The sequence below is a fragment of the Cupressus sempervirens genome, chromosome 1 (genome assembly GCF_028749045.1).
Source record: "Cupressus sempervirens isolate cs-2001-9-10 chromosome 1, ASM2874904v1, whole genome shotgun sequence".
Classification (NCBI taxonomy): Eukaryota; Viridiplantae; Streptophyta; class Pinopsida; order Cupressales; family Cupressaceae; genus Cupressus; species Cupressus sempervirens.
This window is the reverse complement of record NC_143118.1, coordinates 402,375,378-402,401,314: the sequence shown is the minus strand read 5'-3', so window position 1 is coordinate 402,401,314 and position 25,937 is coordinate 402,375,378. Positions and strand designations below refer to the sequence as shown.

General features: G+C 36.3%; 1 protein-coding gene across 6 annotated transcripts in view; it reads right to left on the bottom strand.

Moving 5' to 3' along the window:
* Positions 1 to 15,962: 15,962 nt before the first annotated feature.
* Positions 15,963 to 25,937, bottom strand: part of LOC149577994 (uncharacterized) — a 167,376-nt gene continuing 157,401 nt past the window's right edge. Inside the window, exons 12-20 of one of the 6 annotated variants that reach the window (XM_089827108.1) lie at positions 20,708 to 20,986; positions 19,711 to 20,370; positions 18,451 to 18,965; positions 18,244 to 18,304; positions 18,045 to 18,113; positions 17,372 to 17,661; positions 17,118 to 17,248; positions 16,877 to 16,965; positions 15,963 to 16,551 (exon numbers count right to left, since the gene is read on the bottom strand). In XM_089827108.1, coding sequence (XP_089683234.1) covers positions 17,560 to 17,661; positions 18,045 to 18,113; positions 18,244 to 18,304; positions 18,451 to 18,965; positions 19,711 to 20,370; positions 20,708 to 20,986 — 1,686 coding nt within the window. In that variant the 3' untranslated portion in view covers positions 15,963 to 16,551; positions 16,877 to 16,965; positions 17,118 to 17,248; positions 17,372 to 17,559. The remainder of the gene's footprint in view (positions 16,552 to 16,876; positions 16,966 to 17,117; positions 17,249 to 17,371; positions 17,662 to 18,044; positions 18,114 to 18,243; positions 18,305 to 18,450; positions 18,966 to 19,710; positions 20,371 to 20,707; positions 20,987 to 25,937) is intronic. The other 5 variants (XM_089827127.1, XM_089827136.1, XM_089827099.1 and 2 more) reach the window with 5 other exon arrangements.

Sequence of the window (25,937 nt, the reverse complement as noted above, 5' to 3'; positions counted from 1 at the left end):
CTTACAGAAAGATTTATTCCTCTAGGAATTTGTTCTTCCAATGGTTTTATCTGTCTCTAGAGCGCTCTAAAACCCTCAGGTGTAACACCTACAACTTTTCCACCACAATCTCTTTGTGGAGGCATTTTTGCTCTTCCATTAAAACCCTAGTGCAAACTACCTCACAATCTTCAATCTATCTTCACACTCAGCCCAAACCATGGTCTAGGTGCAATTGTCTCACAGTCGACAATCTATTTACACACTCAGAAACTCTTGCTCTAATGCCACTTGATGAAGGGTGCTCCCCTTAATACCATAAACACATTAGAAAAAAAAAAGAAATAATAGCAATTTGCAAGAACAAAATTTTGAAATACAATATGCAAACCCATATATGGGTGCCTTCCTTACAATAATTTGCAACACAGAGCTGCAAACCATCACCCAAAGTTGTCCTAGACAATGTATGCACATTCCTTAGATAGGTATTTTTACACCATCTAGGAAGTTTCTAGACATCAAACCCTAACCTCTGAGATTGACTAACTCCAAAATTACATATAGAGTCAGCCCAATACACCTTTTACACTTATTTTGAAATTTTTGGTCAACCCAACTTTGGAAGGCCATAAACTTTGAACTGTTGCTCTGATTAGCTATTATAACCACTTTTTGGAATCCTCGACTTTTCATCTACATGGGCCATTTGGCGCAAGCTCCAATCAACCCCATTTTAGAGCCCATCCAAGGACTCTAATATCTTAAACGGTGAACCTGAAGTTTTTTATACCTAAATTGCACACCAAAAATCTACAATAAATCCATGAATACTCATCATATCGCACTGAACCTCAACTGATATGTTGATATATCCAAGATGAGCATCCAACTCTGCAATTAGGATATTTTGAGCTTGTATGACTGACTTACTAAGAAGCAAGCCTTCACAGACAACAACTTTGCATTAAGACAACTCTTATTCAAGAAATAAAAAGCAAATACTTTTGGGTGATGCAAGATTGCTCTTACACCTAGGATGCTCCTACATCAAAATCGTTGTCTTGAAATGTGCTAGAGATCATGATACAACATATGTTGTTTCTAAGATCTTGATCTATTGTTGTGATATACTACATTAAATTATTGTCCTAGATTGTGTCAGGTGATCATGACAATTAACATATCACAATAGGCTATATTAAGTTGATGTCTCAGAGAATGTTGGAGATTGTAATACTAGTTGTGATGAAGACTATGTTGATGTTCCTAAGATCAATTTTATTATTTGATAAAAGTATGTTCAGTTATTGTCCCAGAGTGTGCTAGAAATTAGCTAACTCGTATCCTTCTAGAATATGATTTAATTTGATATCCTTATTGATAGGCATATTGGTGTTGATGCTAATACTCGTGTAAAAATAATATGATATTGATGATTATCTCCTAAATGATACTATGAATTCTAATTAGCTTATTATGAAATGGTTGTATCCTCCCTCGCTAAGAGGGAGTGTTGAAATTGTAGCATCAATTGGACATGGTACCCATTGACATAATCATATAGAATATTGTACACATATATTTATATGATAAAGTTAATATTTTTTATCTACTAATCACTATATCAGAATTCATTATAATCATCAATCAAAACTATGCCTTGCATCGGCACCATTATCACATGTAATGATTATTGTTGGTCAAACATGTATTAGCATCTATCGAAGAAGGTAATTGTATCAACACTTTATTTGTTGTATGTTAGTAGTTGGCATGTTTCATAATACATCTCTCAACCTCACTAAGGGAAGGCATTTGCATTATTTGGGTCACCGTTCATGTAGGGTCTCACTGTTCATGTAGGGTCTCACCGTTCAAAGGATATTTATATCATGGACGATCACTACTGGAAAAAAATTGATCAACATACATTGCATTACCTTTAGTGATCGTCCAATACATGTGTAGTTTGAAAAACAACATCAGCAAAGTTGTATTAATATAGAGAAGCTCTCATCATACACATATTGCACAAAACTATGTTGTAGAACAAATTAGGATATATCAATATCAGCAAGTGATATAGCATTAATCTATATCTATTGAATCTCTTATCTTAGATCCAATGTTCCTTAACAAAAGTGCATCCATATATGCGCTCATGGAGCACCAAAACCTATGAAGATTGATCATTATGTTAACAGCTTAGATAGTAGCATGTTTGATTACATACACATGTAGTCACTTAACCAGGTGATGCTTTCTCAAGCTTGGTGTTGCAAGAACTCCAATAAACTAAACACTAAATAGATAGAACAATGTCTTGGTTTAGTTATAACAATGAGAATGTTGTCAATTCTAGTCTTAAATCTTAAACAACGCACTGACCTTTATATTGCCACAATAGTTTTCTCCTCCCATCATTATGTTATGGGGAGAAACATCCCCACACAAGTAAGTCATTTGCTGAGAAGCGTTCAATTAGAAAAACTTCTTTGTTTCTCATGTCGTTGGATAGTCTAGCCAAAATGATAAACTCAATCATGTTTGCTCAATTGTATTGCATTAATCATTTTTGGGTCTTCAATTAATCTCTTTGAACAAACATTGAATTAATTTTTTTAACTGGAAGAGTAAACTTCATAAGAGTGTTAAATTATATTGATAAATTTTGATTTTTCGAAATAACAGTTATCATAATGTGATTGTGCTTGCATATTTAAGCATTATCGTTGACAGCTTGAAACTACTACTGGTTAAATTGCATTCTTTCCATTATAATGTTTCAAATGATTGTAGTTGACTATGCAAGTTGTAACCTCTATGGGAAACCAACAAAGATCAGTAGATAACCAAATCTTTAAGCATCGGTTCTCTAAGGGCAGGTCCCCATGCAAATGCTATGCTTATTTTAGCTAGCAATCGCTGCTCAAAAATTTTAGTAGCATTTTATGGAGCTAATGGCCCCATGTTTGTTGACTTTTGCTGCTTATTTCATAGCAGCCATCCAAAATAGAAAGTTTAGATGAAATTTAAATAAGAAATATTATAGAAAAATATTTTGAGAAAAAATAGGAGGCAATAAAGGAGAGGGAAAATGTTTCATGGAGTCACATGTCACATTTCTCAATAAGCAATGACTTTTATTCCAACCTCCCACTTTTTTCAATGCTTAATTTTATATTTTAAGTGGTGGTTGCTCCACAAAAGTTAGGATGGATTCCAAATTATTGTTTTTTCCACAATTGAAAAATGGCATGGCAACACTCAAAATGCTTAAATTTAAGCATAAATTACACCTAAGAAGCTGCATGGGGACATGTGGTTAGTTAATAAATAAGTGTGGTTGGGTGTCAATTTCTACGATGTCTTATTTACTCCTATAAGCATACACAGTCTGAAACATCAAGCCAATGACATAGCACATTTAAAATTAGCAAAATATTGTTGAAATTGCTAGTCAAATTCTTATCATTGATTCGTTTTAATTTTTGTGTTTTAAGTTTTTGGCTATTAGGCAGAATCTTGGCACGAGTAGTTTAGTCAATCCGTTATTAAATTCATTGAAATATATGTATCATGTGGAATCCTAAAATATATTAAACTCCCAAACTCTTAGTAAATTTAGATTTGGGAAATGTGCATAAATTCCAAAGGTTTAAACCTTGTATGATTGAAAAGACCAATAGTAAATCATGAATGATGTGTTCATGAAATTTGATTTTCATTATTAAAATCGCAAGCTAAAATCAAGCAGATTGTAAATTTACAACACATACACAAGTCAATCTATTAAGTGATGAACTAGGAACTATCTTGAGTCACGTAGTAATGTTGTGACCTTCTAACAAACTCACTAATGTCTAGCATTTTATTTTCATAATAAGAGGTGTTACAAGTGGAGTATTGATTGGATGTTATCCTTAATTCATCACTTTTATACTTTTATGTAATTGTGTTTTGTGTCACATTCTTTTAAATACTAGATCAATTGCTTTGCTAGAATTGGAAATGTTGCCCTTACATTAGTTTAGAGCTTGTTGACAAAACATCTTTTCTAATATGGGAATAGTGGAACTTTTCCTTCTCGATTTGGTGAAAAGTGTGTCTTTGTATATTGGTAGCACTAAAATGTACCAAGTGTCTTTTAGCATTTTATTTCCTTGTTTATACACCTCAAAATCTATATATATTGCTAGGTGAAGCAATCTTAATTGAAAGGTAGTTTTAGAATGGGTTCTTAATGTGGGCACTGTAGGGAACGGCAGTTAATCGAAAGAATGAATTTTTTGATTAGATAAACAGGTTTTACAGGGATCCTGAAACCCAAGTTCAAACAAAACAAAAGGCTGAAAATAAGCAATTAAAGCCTAGCCAAAGGACAAAGGCCAAACAAAAGGCCAGTACATCAAATCACCAAACAAAAGGTGACCAAAGTGGTATCACGATAGCCACCAACACAATAAAAGTCTAGGCTCCTGAAACCCAAAGAATAAAGGGAAAGAAATCCCCTACCATGATGTACAACAAAGATCAATAGGCCAAAAGCCAGGGGGCAAAAAAGAAGAACAGACCAGAAACAGTCATGCATTGCCTTTAGATCCCTTCTTATGAGACCGTAATGCCATATCAAAAGAGGCAGTGGATGGCTTCATCTTTTTTCCTTTTACTACAGTCCATCCATCCTCCACCAAACCAACCGCCTTTTGCCATCGTAAATCAGCAACACCAGAACCACCAGAAATCCCTGAGACCAGGGAAGAGGCTGCAACAGGAATTATTGTATCTAGAGAAGAAGACATAGGAAGGACCGCCCCAGATGAAACAAAAGTAGAGGGCATGACCAAATTACCATTAATAGAGGTCCTTCCAGCCCCCACCAAACCAGCTACCAACTAGCACTGAGAATCAACAAGGCCACAACTTGACCCTGATACCCCTGAAGCCAAGGGATGAACTATAGTAGAGGAATTGATAGCAGGAATAGGAGAAGGAACATCTACCTGAGAAGGAGCCAGAGAGGTGGCTATCCCCAAGGCACCAAAAGATAGATTAGCTACAACCACAGAAGGAGCCAAAGGAGGATCCTCCTTCAAAGCACTAGAAGATGGGACAGCAGTAACCAAAGACTGATTTGCTGCAACCAAAGGTGCCAAAGGATGATAGTTAGCCGTAGAACCAGGAATAGTAGAAGAGATCTTTACCACAATATCTTGAAGAGAGTCGTCATCCCCTGAAGAGAGGACCTTGTGGACCATGTAGTGATCTTCTGAGGCCCCTTTCCACCAAGAAGGGGGCATCATTGGCCCAAAATTACTTGCAAAGCAGCCGGAAGCCATGTGACCAGTCTTGCGGCACTTCCTATAGCAAAAGGGGATACCCTCATAGTCAAGAAGGATATCTCATGAACCTAAAGAAGAAGCCACTGAAATCATTTCAATAAGTCCCTTGGAAACATCGATCTCAACTAGTATGCGAGCATACGTAGTGCGAAAAACATTGGAAGAATCTTTATCAATGAAACAAAAAGCACCAAAGGAGCTCCCCACCTCCTCCAAAACAGAATCTACCCAAAGGTGAAGGGGGAGATTCAGCAACCTAACCCAGACAGGAAACGTATTAAAAGATTCTGTCAATGGGTTGAAATCTTTATGCCAAGGTTTAGCCATCAAGGGATACTTCGATTTCCAGTAGAAGACATGGTGAAGGATGGCAGCCCTATCAGCAGAAAGAATGAATGTTTCTTTTCTTACTACTTGCCAATTTATTCCTAGTTAAATGCTTGGCTAACCTATTTTCTATATGCATATGATTGATAAGTATGATTATTGTTTTAATTTTCTCCTTGCACCATCCATCTATATGTTTCTACTTTTTGTCATATGTGCACGTAGATTAGTTATGTGACTACACTAGATCTATCTAATCCAAACGTCGCAAGTTACTAGGTTCCTCGAGCAAGGTCGGAGAGTTCTTTGTGACAGGAAGAACCCTGGGGGAATTAAAACCTTTGTGGTTGGGCAGTAAAAGCACCTGACACACACTCTTAACTTGAGATAGTAGATGGACTCACATTCAAGGGCTTAGGAGACATGAGCTTGCAGATGGATGGCAGTCCGATGTAAATTTGAATCTCTTACATGTTTACAAAATTTGTAATTAGTTATATATTCGAGATGTTTGACTTGTAGATTGACATATCATGTATGAAACTTATGTATTTCGATATGATGTACTTGGCATACCTATTTCGACATATTGGTTGACATCTTATTGTAAATTGATCGCATGTTATTCTAATGTAATGTCTTGTAAGTCAACAATGGTCATCAATTGTACTTTATTATTTAATACTAATCATTTGCCGAGAGGTAGAATTGTATGCCTTTTTTTCTTTAATAAACCAAATGACAATTTATTTGATTTTCAACTATTTGTTTTGAGCAATTTTGACTTTTCAATTGGTTCATCTGAAAGTCTTGTTATGCTTATGTGGCATTGTTGTAGAAATGCAGCCTTTACCTTTATTCTAATTATGTCAAAAGACATAATTATAACTATATAATGGCATCGTGAATCTTTTCCACCAAACAAATTCGTATCAAAAAATGAATCTTATCCAACACACCAATTCATGTAAAAAAAAACAATTTACCAAAACTAACATGAACTTTCTTTATTTATAAAATAAATGTGATCATCCAAAAGAAATACATTTTAATAGTTTTAAAAAAAGAAAAAAACATAGCTTGACAAATTTTTAAATAATGATGATCTAAAGCTATGTTTTTTTTAATTTTCCTATCCATGCATATAAAGTATTATTAAAAATGGGCAAATCATTAAAAATGTTAGGATTGGACAACTATTATAAAAACTATAAATTCCATCATCTTATTTCTAATATATTTTTTAGATAAGATAGCATAAATGTATCAATGTCCAACGAAAGACCACCAGAGGTCTATGGGACTGAGAACTTACAACCATAAAAGCAACAAACAAGAGAGGACCAAATGGTGTCTGAGAAAGAACAAGAACAAAAACCAAAAGAAGTGAGTGAGAACCACCCCGACGAGGAGTAGAGATCCAAGCTCAATGATAAGATAAGATAAGATAAATATATTAATGTCCAACAAGAGATCAATGAGGGTTTAAGGGACTAGAAATAGTACAAAGGGAAAATGCCAGCAGAGGGAGCACCAAAAGGTGTCCACAAAAAGAATGTGAAAGTAAAACAACAATAAAAACCAAGAAAAAGAAATAACAACAGCTAAGAACTTCTCACAAGTGAGTAGTCCTGAATGGAAAGGTGGACATTAGAGCAATCAGATACTCTGGAAGGTCACCTCTGAGGTCTACTAGAGGGACACTGCCAAGTGTAATCTCTGCGGGGTTTCACAAATCTAGTGTGAACCAAGATAGTGCAGAGAGGTCGCTTCGATCCTTGAGTAAGAATTGTACGACTAAAGAAAGAGGTGAAGAGTTGCGTAGGGGTCGATGTCGAGCAAAGCTGGAGCTATATAGTATGCTCACAAAGTTGCATGGTCTCTTGAAGGTAGAGTGCAAGATAGTGCTAGTCAATATATCTAAAGAATAAGGGAAGAGATCAACACTCTATGAACAAACAATAAAATCTCCTTCGAATCTCATAGTAAATGGGACAATGAAAAATAAAGTGAGACTTGGACTCAACCTCCCCAAGGTGAAAAAGCCAACAGATCTTGTTTTCCCTACCAATCTGGTGATCAGTCTGAATATGTAGCCAATGAGATCCCACCCTAAAAGATCACAAGGAGATGCAAAGAGCATGAGTCCAACGATGAGTGAGGTACCAGGGATGTAAGATGATCCCCTCCTAAATATCAAGAAAGAGCTCAGCATAGAAGGCCATGCGCGGACGGAGCCCACCTGGGGGATTCTTCTAGGTCATGATAATATATTGTCTATAGATGTCAAGTCTAGCATGCTCATTCAGCTCCCGTTGAGGTGGAAGAAGATGGGTTGGAGCATCCAGAGAAAAATGGAAGGGGGGAAGATGATCCAAGCTAATACCAATCGAGCCCAAGAGAGCAGAGACCTGGGTGTACCGACAACAAGACCTGTGACCAAAGTCTGAATCTGCAACCTCCATAGAAGAATAGTAAGCCAAGTAGGAATATCTATGACGATCATCGGAGGAATTGGAAAAGTTTCGAAGCCAATGAAGAAGCCAAACTAAATCAAAGATGGTCCCCAATCTGAAAGGATGAGCACCAAACTCAGCCAGAATGATGTTATGTGGTGTGAACCGGTGACATCTAATAATGCACCGAAGGAAAAGAGTTTGGACTCTCTCAATAGAGGCCCAGTCAAACTCCAAGAGCGAGAGGCCCCAAACAATAGAGCCATAGAGGACAGACGGCTAGACTAGGGAGTCAAGGGGAGACATCTTAGTCATGATGTCCTGGAAGTGGTGTCGAAAGCATTGTCGTTCAAGAATAGTGAGGGATTCAAGCCCCTTTTTGACTTTGGGCCGCATCGGTGGTCTCAAGCTGAATCGAGGTCCAATAAACTTAACCACCAAGTAAGTATATGAAAATGCAATCTCGATCTCAATACCTTGGAAGTAAAAATGGAGATGAGATGTCCTCAAACAATTGAAGACCATAACCCGAGTCTTGCCTAGATTTACAACTAACTCACATGAGTCACAAAAAGAGGCCAAGCCATGAAGGAGTCGTTGAAGACCATTGGGAGAAGATGCTAGGAGAATCACATCATCAACAAATAAGAGAATAGAGATCAATGCCTGATGTAAATAACAACCATCGCCAAGGAGCGAGCAATCACAGAGAAATGCCTCAAGCTCATCAATGTAGATACCAAAAAGAGTGGGGGAGAGAGGATAGCCCTATTTCACCCTGATAGTGCTCTAGATAGAATTAGAGAAGCCATGTGCAGTTCTAAATCTACCCTCGATGCGCTCATATAATCTCATAATAGTTGTAAGAAGAATCTCTAAGATCTTGATATCCCTAAGATGCTGAAAGAGAGTCGCCTGAGGAACAAAGTCGAAGGCTTTGCAAAAGTCAACAAAGTAGCAATAAACTTTCGCCATCTAGTGGTGAGCCTCCTCAATGATGGCCCGTAAAGTCAAAATGTGATTAGTGGTCTGAAAGTCTGAATGAAACCCGGCCTGACCTCTAGCCCGACAAGTTGTTGATCGAGCTCACTAGACAAGATACCATTCAACACAGTCACATAGAGTTTGGCAAAGGTATACCCAATCGTGATGGTCTTGAATTTTTCGAGGTCATAAGTCAACCCAGATTTATGGATCGAATAGATAATATGTCGTGACCAAGAGTCGGGGAAGCTTACACAAACCACTGGATTAAAGAGCACTGTAAGAAAGGGACCCAAGACAAAGATACCCAACTTGAAAATTTTGGCTTGAAATCCTTCCTCATCTGGAGTTCTACTATTGTTTATAACTCTAACTACTTCACAAATGTGGGAAAAGGAGAAGAGGTGATAATGGGTGGAGGGGAGGATGAGATGGAGGGGGTTGGCCAGGAATATCATAGAGAGTGGAGGTGTGGGAGGCAAGGGAGTGAAGGTCCAAAGTAGAGGGAGGGCGGGTGGCGAGGAAACATGGTGCGCCAAAAGAGCTTTGGAGACTAGAAGAACATGGCACAAAGAGACTTACATTGCAATAAAATGAACTTTTGTTTGTTATGACAAAGAAAGCGACGATAGTCGAGCCTCAACTGAGAGGAAGAGGAGGGAGAAGTAGTGGATGGAACAGAGTGAAGCATGCGATGAAAGGATTTGCAGTCCTCATCAAACCACTGGTTCATGGGGCAAGACCATCGAGTGGGGCGAGGGGTGAGCAAGGAGGTGCAGTGGGGAATAGAGAGAAGGGCAGACTCCCATAAGACAGATGCAAGTGAGTGCAACATGGAGGTGACGTCCCTGGAGTCAAGGAAGGGGTCCTGGGGAAGAAGTCGTCTGAGGTGATGGATGAAGAGCTCCGCTTCACCATCAGAGAAGTGAAAAGAAGTGTGAATATGGAGGGAGGGAAGAGGGGGGCAAGAAGAAGCAGATAAGCAAGGGGGAGAAGATGTCAAGGGCCTTGAAAGGGTGATGCTATGGAGGGAATGGTCAGCAAGAGGAAAGCGAGATATGGTAAAGCGACGAATGAGAGGGATGGAGGAGGCAGTAGAGAGAACATAGTCAACAATGCTAGCACCACCACCATGTGGTCAACAAGTGAAGAGTTTGGATCCAGAAAAACAAGAGAGCCCATTCAAGATCACTAAGTCAAAAGACTCACAAAGTTGTAACAAATTACAACCATACCTAGTGAAGGGCCCCTAACAATCCTCGAAGAGCCAAAGTAGACCAATAGAACCAGGATCAGAAGCAATCGTACACATGGGATTAGACCTGCGATCATGGAGAAGAGGTTGTAGGTCTCTGGTCCATGCGTTAAAGTCTCCCAAAATAATGATGTCCCCCATGGCAGAGAATTTGGTTATGTACTCAAGAAGGTCCTAATAGGTATCTCTATAGAACAAGGTTCCTTGATCAATGTGAATCCACATGAATCTCACATAACTATCGAAGTGAACCTCTGGCATAGCTATCGGAGTGAACCAAGAAAATTTTACTAAAAGGTGGTCCCGAATAAGATAGGCAACCCCACCAGAGCACCTGACGTTGTCTCTAAAAGAGGAGAACCACTGATAGCCAGAAATATCGGGAAGAGAATGCATGGGGCTCTCATGTGTCTCTGTAATAAAAAGGTCGACAAAACCAATAGCATCATTAAGTAAGTCAGGCATAGACCAGAGGATACCATTACCGTTCTAGCAATTGAGACACAAAGAGCATGTGCTCAACTACTGTTGAGCTAGTTGTTTGGCCTTAGAGGCCGCCCTCGAAACCCAACCTGTAGGAAAGGTGTCGCGGATTACTACTTTTAGATTTATGATGACTGCATATTTACCCTCTTGTCTTGCTACCACAATGAGGACACGAGCTTGCTTGAGTTCTACCACCTATGATCGGGTGAGGTCCTCGTCTAGGTAGATCTTAGGGGAAAGAGAATATTTTTTTCTTTTCTCTAAGAGTCGACAACCTGTTAGAGAGGGAGAGGAATTAGATGAAGAGAGTACCATCAGGGCCTAACCAACACCTATCAAGAGTGACGTCTGAAATGTCCAGCTGATCCTTGAGGAAAGAGTATCCAACAGTTGAGGGATCATCAATGGAGGAGAGACCATAGACTCATAGGTATAGTTCACGGGTCCGCCTAACCCACTCATCATCCATCTTCCCTTGAACTAACTTCTCAATACTTGAAAGGAGAGCCTCAGTTGTAGAACTGCATAAAGAAGCCTAAGACTTCACTTTTAATTCAGTCTCTGTTAACAATGAAGAATGCCTATCCACGATCTCTAATTGTTTCTCCTTGATAGTGTCTTAACTCCCTAAGCTGCATGGTAGCAAATTATAGATTAGCCTTGAGGCCTATATTTTCAGCAACTAGAGATTGCACAGTATCTCATAGAGTATGGTTCTCGAATTCCAACAAAGCCAACTGTTTTGCAATTTAAACATAGAGTGAAGTGGATTGAGCAACAAAACTTTGTAGGACAACATTAGCAAACTCCATTGTAGCCAAGCAATCAACAAGCTGCTAGAGTGCAATTGGATCAAGTAAGGATGCCATAGCTTATAAAAGAAGGTGCCCCTAGAAGCCCACAACCTTACCACAAACCATGCATTTTGTCAAACAGTTTATAGATAGCTATGTGATGCACAATCCGTCAAATAGTTGAAACTTGTATGAAGACATTGGCACCAAACTAGTTCTTGAAGACTTCCCTATGGTAAAGCATCTAACAGAAGACGTGGAAGGAGTGATTGAGGAGTGGAGTCAAAGCAGCAATGCCTACTCCCAATCAAACCACGGCCACGGCAAAATTGGTTCAGAACTCGGCTCATGGCAAAGGAGACCAATTGCAAAGAGGGCATGGCAGAACTTGGCTCATGGCAAAGGAGACCAATCGAAGAGTGAGCAATGTCAAAATTTGTTGTCAAAGTGTGGATTGATGACCTACAATGGATGGAGATGACAGGCCATGACCTACAGTGGAAGGACACAGGCCACGGTAGAGGGCAACCAGAAGGGCACATAGGCACACAAGCCATGACCACGGTAACCAGAAGGGCTCACAGCTCACGGCGACGACCTGCACACAAGGGCTCACGATGACCTAGAGTTATTTCCCCACAGCTCAAGAAAGAAAGAAAGAAAGAGATGGAGAGAGGAGAAGAGAAAGAAAGAACGGCAAAAGCGCTGCCACCAAAAAAATGTCTATAGCATTTAGAACCTACTTCGATCTCGACTCCCAACCAGCAAGGAAAGTGTCTCGAATCACAGCCTTGAGATTTCTAATCACTGCCTATTTACCCTCATGTCTAGCAGCCACAACAAGAGCTTGAGCCTCCTTAAGTTATGCCACCTGCGATCTTGTGAGATCCCCATCAAGATAGAGAAGAGTTTCCTCTTTGCCTCAAGAATCTGAAGGCGGTCAGCAAGTGAACGGAACCTAATAAAGAGGGTATTGTCATGCCCAACCAAAGCACAATCAAGTGAGATATCAATGATATCCAGTGAGTCTTTAAGGAGTAGCCTGTTGCAAGAGGCTTGGGGCAAGGAAGAGGAAGACCGTGGACCCTCAAGTCTAGCTCACGAGCACGAATCACCCTTTCATCTGCTAACTTAGTCTGGACTAGCTTCTCTATGCCGGAGAGAGTAGTAGGAGGGGAGGAAGAAATGGGGTTGCTGCAAATAGATGCCTATGATTTCAGCTAATGTTGTGTCAATCTGTAAGGAGCATTGTTTTATTTTTATTTTTTGTTATGGATTGCAAAAATATTATGGAAACTATAAATTTCCTTAGATCTTATCCAAAGAACCACACAATTACGATTTCTAGTTGCAACGAGTAATCATTGAGAAAAGTATGAAGTTTCTAATGACAATTTTTCAAATTCTCGCCTCTTTGGATGCAAAGTGGTCGAAGGTTTACTTCAAAGAAGAAGGCATCCTTCTGGATGTGGCCTTAGTAAACACCATTGAAGATTTGAGGGAAGTCATCCCCTTTATTAGTTATGGTAGTTCCCTTATCCCAAATCTCTTTTTTTGGGTTTCGATGGGCATACCTTAGAATGATATTGTGTAGTGTTGTATAATTTGTGAAACCTATCTGAGGAACTTGTCGTTTTATATCTTTTTTTTAATTTTGAAACTACAACAGATAGAGTGGTATGAAATACTTTTGGCAAATAACAAAATTTCAAAATTTGTGGAACTGATATATTAAAAATAGTTTTATAGAAATAGATAAACATTTCCATTATTATCTTTTACTCATGATATTGATGAATCTTTACTTATAACAATTATATGTTTTGATCATGAAAATTCTAGTTAAAACTGAATCTACTTTTAGAATTATTTCACTTTTAGAAGTTGTTCTACTATGATTATGAGAATAACATGATAATTGTAGAAATATTATAACCTATCTTAACAGTATAAAGGAAGAAGTCTTGAAATTTAAGTATTTAAATTCTCTACACTCTGAAGTGAAGAATGTGGAAAATCAAGGCTCTGCAAACCTAAGCAAATTAGGATTTCAAACTAAGGTTGCTTTGTAATTTTGTGAGTTCTTTGATTAATTTTCCATAATATCGTTGAATGGTGTTTTCTAATTTAAACATAAACGAAAGGGATCATAGCTATTGGTTTATATGTATTTGTGTGCCTCCATTGTAGAATTAGCAAATTAGGATTACGGGGAATGTACAAATATCTATAAACCATTGACATGCATGTTTGATTCTCATTTATTTATGACCCATTGGTAAAAGATTGAACTCTCATGCTTTATGGTCATGAAGTTTAAGGAAATTCTTCAAAATTAATATAAACGAGAGTTATATGTTAGAAACATGAAATATTCAATTCAATGACGAGAATTTGAATTTGAATTTTCTGTGACTTACTAGTTTATCTATTAGATTGTGTCCTTGTCGTGATCCATAGGCATTTATATGACTTGATTATGTTGCTAAGCAATTATGCATTAGATTTTGTATAGATTACTATTCAATCTATGATCAATTCTAATATTTTGGGGGATTAAAGCTAGCTTCAAGCATCATATTCCATGATTACAATATAACCATGGTTCCATTTGTTTGCATTCTGAATTCTATGGAATGTCAATTGATTTGACCACTTGTCCAAAGCAAAAATATAAGTTAATTGATTCTGTAATCCAAACTCGGAAGTTTTTTTAACTTCGTTGTTTTCTATCGATGCTCACACTGAGCCAGATAGAGAATGTGCTTTTATTTTGATATATTAACAAAAAAATTCAAGCTTTTGCCTTTTATGATAATAAATAAATAAAACTACATATTAACAAAAATTAAAAATAAAGAAAACAAAAATATCATTATTTATGTTTTAAAATCTACTGCCTCGCAACACATTTGATATCGATTTTTTAAATGTCAAATATAATAATTATTATTCATCGTGTAGAGTTCAAATATTTTACAGATCAAGATCGGTAGTCAACGTTGATAAAAGCAAAACTATGCTAACCAGATCTAGAAAAACAATATACCGTCAAATGTTTCCATTTGCCCAACGGTTAAAAGAACTTCCAATAGCCTTCTAGGCGCCGATTCTCCTGTAACATTTATATAATCTGGTATCATCTTTTTTCACAGATATATATAAACGAAGCCATCAAACGTACTACATCATAGCTCTAGCGTAACTTCTTTCAATTTTCTGCTTAATTCTTTTACCACGATGAACACTTCCTTGTAAAACTAGTAAAGATTATAGAACTAGATCGTAAACTATAACGTAAATAATGTTCCCATATTCAGTAAGGCATTTATCGAACAAAATTGATCAAGCTTATAGTGACTAAAACAACCTTTTATATATTTAATCCGAGTAAATTGGTCAAGTTTAGAGCCTTACATATATATTTTTTAAATTTTCTTTTTAATGACTTATTAAATTGGCAATAAATTATAAAAAGGAGTTGCCAGTGAAATCTTAAATTAATAATTGAACTTCAGAAGTTAAAGGTTATTATGTAGCGTTTAGATGACCAGGATTGTTTTTAAAAATGGTAAATTCTCTCTTTTATTATTTAATTTTCTGGAAAGCTGTGCCCAATTTGTTTTCTAAATATGTTTCTACGTAATTTCACCTTTCTGCATAACTGTCACACTTCCATTTGAAACAACCTTGGACAAAGCTCAAAGAGATATGTCTGATGACTAGCTGGTCTCTGGCAAAAAATTATAAGTTGTTTCAAAATTCTTTTCCAAAATAAATATTCTGCTGGGATTCATAGTACCTATCTGCTCAGATTAATTTATTTACAAGAAATAAAACATCACCTGTGCTTTCAAAAAATGAAAAATGATTGTTGACACAAAAATCTATCATCATCATTCCTGGTCAAAAAAGCATGCTATTGTAAATTTAGGTTGTCGTTTGCATGTTATTTCTCACACTATAGTTGGTGGTCATTGTTGATTTCCAGTTACATAAATCTCATTCACTACTATCATAGCCAAGGGGAATGTATCAAAATTAATGCTCTCAATTATTTCCAATGATGAAACTGCACATATGGATTAAATGTCATTAAATTTTGGGAATAAACTTTTCCCTATAGTAGTAGTGTCAACATCAGTGGTAAATGGCAAATTATCAGTGATGCACTATGGCAAAACATAGTAAAATAAAATAATGTAAGAAACCTTTAAAAAACTGAATCCACACTATGGCAAACCATAGTAAAATAAAATAATGTAAGAAACCTTTTAAAAACTGAATCCAAAAACCTTTGCCTTGTGTGCATCACACATTCAGAATGAAATCAATATAAGAGAAAGTCCACACTTAAAAGATAGGCAAGAAATAAAATTACAGAGATAAGATGCCAAAATCTTATGCCCGTGCTCCTGAGCCTTATTACATAGGCATAGCATATTGCAGGAGCAACTCGAGCAGGATTATTGTTTTTCTTTAAAAAATGATGAAATAAATCGACTGTACAATATTGCAAAAATGAGACCCACCGCAGATAGATATTTGTACAACTCTCAGTATGATAAATGATGGCATCAGGAATACTGAACTGGTACACTTTGACTCTTACTGCATTAGAAAATTTGTATAAATACAATTTAACTAGTATCACAACCTGCTTATGTCATTGAACCAACCAGCCATTTGAACTTCTTAAAGCTGGAAAATTGTATTGCAGAGCTATCTACCAGAAAGAGATGCTATTAAAACATGCCAATCGCTTCCTTTATTATGTGGAACTTTGTTCTGCCAATAACAATCAAAGGTTGATTCCCCTCGATAATCTGTTCACTTGATTGTCATCCATTCTGCCTGTACTGGAATTGTGTACAAATCACAAACATGTTCCAAAATACTATGGTGCCATGCCACTGAGAACAAACCTATTACAATGGGCAAAACTTTATTGCAACATTTTAAAATTTGAAAAAATGCTATATGCTTAAGCAAACTGATTCATGTCATGTTGTCAAGCAAGCAGGAAATACTCTAATATAATTTACTGAAAATGAATTCCGTTAATGAATTTCCTCGAAGTTAATTTCAGAATTGTATATGGGGAGAAAATGATAATTTTCCTTGTTCACATCTTGCACAGAGAAAATCCAAATTGAGAAGAAACCATGTGTGCCTGAGTATGTTCTTGCATTTATCGTTTATTACTATGAAAATTAAACACAGGCCAGGACCAAAAACCTTGCAACATACATTACATCCCTCCATCGTCAACCTTCTTGCACATCAACAAAGTAAGCCATTGTGCATTTACTCTCCATCGATTGTGTGTGTTTAAATATCTAATACACAAAATGGAAATTCAAAAATTGAACGGTTGCAAAGGCCAAAACTGGTATTGCTTTATAGAATTCAACTTACCCAATCCAACAGAATAACAATTTACATTTAAAGCAGTAAATATTAGACAGTGTAACTTAGAGGTAGAGGATACCTGCTGAATGAAACTGTGCAACTTGTTTTATGGCTTCAACAATGTTTCAAAGATAGATCAAGAAATTAACTCAAACTGATCCAATTGCCTTTCCTTTAAGCTGTTAATCTACAAACGCAATTATTCTGTGCCTGAAAGATAACAATAAATTAGGAGCTTTGATATCTGAAAAGCATTGCTGAACAAACTGCTTAAAAATGGAGGAAAACAGCAAAGGCAATATCCTTCTCAGATTAAAAAATTGCTTAGATTACCTTGAAATATGCAATTTTATTGTTATTTGGCCGTGTAAATGGTTATTATCTGCTGGCATGTTCCTCACCAATTTGGCAAGCTCTATAGTCAACAGGTAGATTCTATTGTACAAATCACAAAAGATACCAGCTCAAACTAACTAGTTCCCTCGTGAGTAAAAAGGGCCAGGATGCCTGATTGGAAACACTTAACTTTCCTGGAACGACAGTTGGCTGCCTAAGTCATTTGATAATTGAAGTATTCCACGCATCTGAAGATATGGATTCTCTAATAATTTCTCGTTGTTGCTCTGATGGCGCAAGAAACAAATAAGAATTACTTATGCAAAAATGGTATCTAAATGAACAGAAAACACTTTTAAGAAAGAAACAAAAAATTAAATGGATCATTTAATACGATCATCTGCAAATTAACATTTCTACCAGAAATTTACAATTTCCCATACCCAAAAATGATTCTCACCACGAATTCTTAAAACACTATATATATTTGTGTGTGTGTGTGTGTGTGTGTGTGTGTGTGTGTGTGTGTGAGAGAGAGAGAGAGAGAGAGAGAATTCAATGGCTCCATCAATTTATTAGGACATAAATATGAACAGATGCATTAGAACATAAAATTATTACAGTAATATAATTATGTTAAAAGATTTCAGGTCAAATTTCCAAAACGTACCTGTTGAGCTTTGAAGACAATATCATGAAGCTTAGACTGATACTTTTCAGGCTCTTCAGTCATCATTCTCTACAAAAAATATTGCAGAACAAACAGCTGGTATAAAATTCCAAGTGGAGACATTGTTTGTGCAGTAGAATTAGACTTCAGTATTAAATCTCAATGCAATAGGATAAAATAAGTGACATAGAGGTCTCACCTTCAAGAGAAATGCAGAAGTGTAATATGCAACTCTTGCATCAGTATCATCTAATAAAGACCTGGAAAATGGATAAGACAAATTGAGCATAGAATTTCATAAAAGTATAAACATTAAATTAGAAGGTTCAACAAACATATATCCCTAAACAAATTTTTTAAACACTCAAGGCAGACTTTTAGTGGCCTTCAAAGTAGCAGGTAATACCTGAAAAACTCTTCGCCTCCGACTTCTTGAAATGCAGTTTGATCTGTAGTACATTTACCAATTAGTAGCAATAAAAGTGCTCCCCTTATGTCAGAAGCACCACCGGGAAAATTTCCTCTTCCCTTGCTACCAACAGCAATGCCTAAAGCAATATCATCTGTAGCAGCCCCGGCCAACTGAATAAGTGGCCAATACAAAAGAGCTGTAGGAATACAAGCTACCAGTTGCCTGGGAGCAGCAGCATAACCTCTCAACAGCAATGCTGCCATTGATGTCAATTTGTAACCATACTGTAAAAACCCAGATCCAGATCTGCTTAATTGTCTACTATCTCCAAAATTCCTTTCCCCTTGGTCTGTCCTGAACAACAGGTTATCAGACTTATCATACACATCACTGCTACTGGTGAGACTACCAAATTTGGTATTATCTCTATTATATGCATTATTCTGAACAGATGGCACCATTGATGGATATATCCTCAAACAGAGTTGTGAAAAAAGCAGGTCACACATCTGTCAGAAGAAACCAAAATTAAACTGGGATTAATTTTGCTAAGAACTTCATATCAGTGAATTATAATATCACAGCAGCATCAGTGGCAAAAGCCTCTCCTTAGCTAACCATCCATGAAATTCCTTACTTCATTCAAAATTGGACCAAATATTCAGTCAGAAGGAACACAACTTCTGGACTTTTTTGTGAAATTTTAAAGAGCATGAAAAGCAGATGAAAGTTAGTTTAAGCTTGGTCTAACATGATCCAATGAGGACCAGATAAACACACTACACAGCAATGCAAATTAATAATATCAATATGGCATGAACAGATTGCTAATGAGGACGTATCACATTACCAGAAAAATACTCTGATACAACTGATATGAAAAGAAGAAAATTGGAGAAATCAAAATAGAACATAGTACATATTTTAAAGAAAACAAGTTTAGAGACAATTTGGAAACACCAAACTTCACTGTCCAAATAGTGGCTTAGATAGCTATCATTATATAGTCAACATGACAGAACAAGAAAGAACCAAAGCAAAGCATATGACAATTCAAGAGTTGGGATATTAAATGTGGGCAGTAGGCTTCAGTTGCATGATTAGAACCTAATTGAAACAGAACCATCTATAAGAGTAGAGAGCATCATCACCTGTTGATGGGTGTTGTTCCCTGTTGAATCTCAATAAACAACTCATTTTGTAAACCTTTTTAGCTAAAACATATAATGATAAAGCATTAAGATATTTCCATACCTTCAAAATCATGATTCTGTCAGTCTCATTTGCAAGAAATATTTGTGATAATGCTGCATTCATCAAACCAATAACTGCATTTGCTTTCTCTTCTGCATATAAACCATTAGTACCAACCCGCCCATATTCCCTCCCATCTGGTTCACCATGAGCTTTGTTTACATCCAACACTGACAACTGACATCGAAGAAGAAGCCTTTCTAAAATTAGAATAAATCCCCATCTTATGTAGTTGTGTTTTGACTTCAAGAGTCCAGATAGTAACCGAAGAGATGAGGAGACACGAGATAAACTTTGCTCCTCAAAATGATCTGAATCAGATCTCTCAGTGCCTCCAAAAAGACCAAATTGCTGTTGCAAATTTTGAAATTTCATCCTATTGCTCTCTCTAACTATTTCTGCAAATAGGAGTTCAACAAGCCAAAAGTAACCATTTTGACGATAAATAGCCCTTGAAGAATGCAAAAGATAATCCAATGTGGTCCAAGCCTGTGAAACACTAACTGAATCCCCTGTCGTATTCTGCTCTTGCAGACCCTCCTGGGTGTGGATATGAGACTCATTCACCATTGTAATTTGGAGCATCTCAGAAAACTCATCATCTAAATGGGCATGATATGATACAACAGAATCCAGTGATTCCACTATATCCTCCAACAACTGCAATGATTTAAGTTTGTTATTCAGGGGGGGAGAACAATAAACCAACAATTAAAAAGGATAAAAGGTAAAGCTATTCTGTTATCAACAGGACTTAAGAAAAACTGATACTGGTTGATTTTAACCTTATTCAACTGCAAATCTAACACGTTTTCTTATTAATTCAACCATCTGAACTTGATAGAAACTGAATGGCCTGGAACTTGGTAATGGTTTGAACTTTGAAGGCTAATACAATTTCTTTCCCATAATAAACATCATCCTAATGATTCAACTTCACAAAAGAATTTCTCGTAGATACTTTTGCCTTTGAATAACTGCAAGAACAAAAACACACCTCTGTATTAAGATGGCCACTAGCAACATCACGTGACAAAGATTTAACAATTGACTTTTTCAAATCCTCCCCTACACCACGCAATCCCAGTTTGAGTGCAACAGCAAAGGCCTCTGGTGCATCTGCAAGCGCAAGAACTGTTGCAATAGCTTGAACTTCATCATCAACAGGCATAGGCTTTCCAGCAGTTAAGCACTTGCTCTTGAGCTGATGCAAAACATAGCCAAAAAGGACACCAAATAGGTTGTTTTTTGCTTCCACAGCATTTGCTCTTGCATACTGCACAGGAAACAAGGCATTCTGTAGTTATTGACCTATTTGAAAAATAAAGTTAACGTGAAAGCTAAAATATGATTAGAATGGAAAAAAGGCCTTTCATTTCTGGCCTGGTATTTGTAGGGAAAAAAAAAAACTGAAAATTTGTAAGGAAACGGTTAGAACTATAAGTTTAATATTCATTTTAGAAAGAAAGAAAAAGATCATATTAATGTCTCCCTACTACCACAGTATGCTGGACTCAAAGTACAAACACTTAAAAATGAAATATGTGGGTAAGACATTGTAACAGATAAGATCGAACGCATATACTTAAAACAAACAAAACAACTGCAATAGATGCCCCACACACTAGGCCAAGCCAATTATTTACAATGAATACAACCAACAAATAATGGCTAGTATCATAATGACCATCCATGTAGAAATGAATGCTGTTCAGTATCCTACAGGCTACTTATAACTGGTTACCTTATGAAGAAAACACCATTGAAATAGAGAGAGACATCTGTGAGGACTTGAGGCATGACTCAACTGTGAGATGTCTCTCAATACCAAGACACTTCAGTCTTTATCTCCCGTGCAGTACAGTTACTTGAATGGTAGTACCTACTAAAAAATAAAACAACAGCAAACCAAAGTGACCCCCATCACTACTGCTCAACCCTGGGCCTAGTCTACGAAACCTATTTCCTGACTACATTTATTTTGCTGAATTTACATATAATTTGCATTTTTTTTAGTTTTTCGCGCCTCCAGTATCACCATCTCCTTATATATAGTTTTTAATTTCAGTTTGATTCCACAGCATTTGGAGATAATATCCATACCAGATAAAAATATAGCTATGCATGATTCATCTATAAATGTGAAACTTTAGAGACTCGAGGGAAAAATCCAACAACTAGTGACACCCCATTGAACACAATTGGTATAAATTAGCAAGTACTGATGGCATTCAATTTTTGAAGTAAATAATGAGAATTCCTGTATACAGCTGTATATCTCTGATTAGGAACTAGAGTAAGTGTTGTAAAACATTGAAATCCAACACACCAAAAGTGCATTTTGGCAAAGCTCTGACTGCACTTGTTCATTTTGGAATGAGCAATTGCAATTTATCAGAGATAATATGGTAAGCATATATAAAATTATTTGCTCATATAGTGTTTAATTATCATCATCACCACCACCACCTTTATCTGTCGTCACACTCTCATACTGTATGAAAGAAATGTGGAATTCACTTTAAAAAATCAATCAAATGGAGTTTAGAGAAAATTAAGCACCTAAAGCATCTCCAAACAGTCTTTTGCCCTTTACATTACTCTCAAATGACTAGTGGACATACATTCTAACTGTAATGTCCCTTTCTGGGGACATTAGAATTATCAAGGGGGTCATCACTATAATATTAAATTTACTAGGAGAACTGAAACTTCATTTATTAAAAGTCAAATTGCTATTCCAAGTGGGCAAAAGAGGACAAGAAGAGTTAAGACGAAAAGATAGACAGAAAGGTAGTCGAAGAGTCACAACTGCAAGAATAAAAAGAGAAGAGACCCTTTCATTCGTTATGCTTAGATTATTATTTCAGATTTCCAGTTCTCTCTTGTGAGAGTTTTCAGAAAGCTTCAGCTTTCAGCCAGTGTGAGGACGTAGCCCCTCGTACAGGCAGGCAGTGGACGAAAACCCATTGTCAAGGGAGATATCATTTCAGGTGTCTCATTGAGCTTATAGGTTCTTATCCTTTCATTCCAATCCAGTTGTTGAATTCTGTATTTAGGATTGGTTTTCTATGTATTGGTTATTGTATTGCTGTTGTATAATACAATAACGTTTAGTTGCCAGGTGTTATATTGCAGTTGAAAAAGGCAATATCATTGTTTAGGGATTTATAAGAGTTTCTGGTTTTATCAGACCAGTTTGTAATTCATGGTTGCATGTTGATATTCTGAATGTTATTGTGAAATAACGGCTGTATTCATCTGGAGAAACTTCTGGTTTTATTCTAGCATTGTGTTCCATCTTTGCTTACATCCGAATCTGATTGTTATACCAGAGAAAAGTGATTTGATTGGAATTTCTACTGGCTTCTTTGAATGTGCCGGAAATTATCTGCAAGGTTTATTTCTGAGTGTATTGTTTAAAGGTAATACCAGTAAATATCCTGTTCGGGATATTACACTAACCCCTAGATATTCTGTTCATGAGCTAACAATAAATATTATCAGTCAATAAATATTAATATAACAGCTCTAATTTCACATTGCAGCAGAGTATCTGCTCCACAAACAAAATAAATTGGTCATACATTTTGTAGTTCTTGATGAATTCAACCATAGTTCAGAATATCGTTATTAGCAACTTAGCAACAAGGGCCACACAAAAAGATATCAGGAAATATCAGAGATAAGTCCAAAACTTAAAAAGAAGTTTAAAAATTACTTAAATTTAATTAGAAATGCATTTTTATTTTGCAAAATTCAACAAGGATATGCATTTAATGAATCAGTAAATGAGTAAGCAAACCAAACAAGCTGATATCTATATATATGCAAATAGGTAGCAAAATTGCATCCTCATGTGGAATGCTAATGGTTGGTACTTGGTAGCATAGTCTGATAGTGTGAACTCTGCAGCAAACTAAAAATAGAAGATTGTCTTTGTAAAAATATAAACAAAAACAAGTACAATATCGAAATAGTCTACCCCTAGTCTCCCCTCCAAAACTATTTTTATGTGATCAATACAGTTATGTTTTACCCTTTTTTGGGCTGCCTCTGTGTATATGCATCTGTGGGCAATAAGTTTCTGACTTATTGTGGTAAAACATCAAGTTATGTCTGATATTTTGCCAGTTTCTCTGCAAAATTTCCCTGCCAGAAACTTACATAACTTCTTGCGCCTCAGATCTTGCAATCAGTGAACTTTTATTCTAGAGCTTGACAATTTCATAGCACCACACTTTTACAATTTGACATTTTTGGAGGTCTTACAAATCTTATTTGTTTTGCCACGTGAATTTTTTCCTTAAGTCCTGCATTATATTTTAACTCAGATTTTAAAAACTAAATAGTAAAACAAAACCGAAACATTTGGAAATTGAAAGTTTCAAAGCCACAATCTGTCAAAACAATTAGGGCACACGCTCTTCTCCAAGACATATCATTTTCCTTTGATGCCACCTTTCTACGCAGTAGCCACAAAAAGAAGGTAGATTAACAGTTATTTTTGTAGTTTTGTAGTTTTGAAGTATACAATTCTAGAATTTGGATTTAGATCTCAATTTATACCTTAAATTTCAACCCTAAAGGTTAGGTTTTACAGTTAAAAACTTAATAGTTTACAACCCAATCATTTTAATTTTTAGGACAAGGACATTTTTGAAGGTTTTATATTTTATAAAATTGTTTTATTTTTAATGTAAAATTTTATGATTTTGAAGTATTTTACTAGCCCTAAACCCCACGCAGTTCTGAAATTCGAGCTAATAATCCTGTGGGGAAGAGTTTTGGAATAAACCTAATATAAACACATGCCCAGCTTGAACAATTTGAGATGTAACTTTTCTGAAAGTATGGTAAGAATATTGAAAAGTTAAATGCCATTTGATGAAGTTGCAGGGCATAATCTTAAGGCTTTGACAAAAGGCTTGATGATGTGAACCTCTATGCATTACTGCTCCTTGAGGCTTTTGAAGAAAGAGAAGTTGCAAGGACAAAGATTACTGTTCAACAATCCACAAGATGCTCTATTGATGCTAAATCTCTAGACAAAGAAAAACTTACACGATCTAATGCTCCAACAAAGTATCATATCAACAACCCTTTGTTCTTTCAAAAAGCCTAATGTTTTTTTGCACCTTTGACAACACTTCATGTCCCCTCACTTTGGCCAACACAAGGTTGAAAAAACATGTCCATGAAAGGGCACGAATGAAAACTGCTAATTTCTAGATGCAAACCTCTATGCATTACTGGCCCTTGAAGCCTTTCTACAAAGAAAAAAAGGATGACAACAACCGTTTGATCATCCACAAGATCCTCTATTGATGCTAGATCTATAGACAAGGAATAACATTCACATTCTAATGCTCCATCGAAGTACTGTTTAGATGTATCAACACCACCTTGTTCTTTCAAAAACCTGATATTTTCTTGCAACTTGTACAACACTCTTATCTCACCTAACTTTGGATACCACAAGGTTGAAGAAAAATGTTCATGGAAGGACATAAATGAGAACTTCTAAGTTCTAGTATTATTCTATTCTAACACTGCATTCAATTATACAAAGTCTTATTATCGACAAATAGTGATGCCCTAATTACCACAGCTCATACTAAAGCTTCACATGTGATATGCTAAAGATGTAATATGAAATGAATGAACTACTCCACATTGTCAAAATTAGGCATGAACAAGCATTACCATATGTCTAATAGGTGAATAGATAGAAGGAACCATAACTTAAACAATTTTCTTGTAGCATTAGAGAGCAAGATCATTAGATGCACTTTGACACATTTAAAATTGACAGAGCAAGATCATTAGATGCACTTTGACACATTTAAAATTGACATACTTTTCCCTATTTGATGTGGTTGTGACCAAGGATGGGCATACATATGTGGTGAATTATTACAAATAATATTGCTACTTGTGGGATAGTGGACGGACTTCTGTAAATAAGCATCCTAACTTGTTTTGGGGGCCATGTACTACACATTTCCTTGATATAACCTTACAAAAACATCATCATGCCAAAGGGTTTACATACTCAAATCTGATCGATATGCTAAGTACAGAAATATATTAGTGCAAAGCAATCTGGAGATCGATCACAATACTCATATTCAGAACTCGGTAATTCAAATCTGAAACAAGATATATCTTCCCATATTTAAGAGAGATTATTGTCTAGTTCATATTGCAACCGGCAAGTAACATAT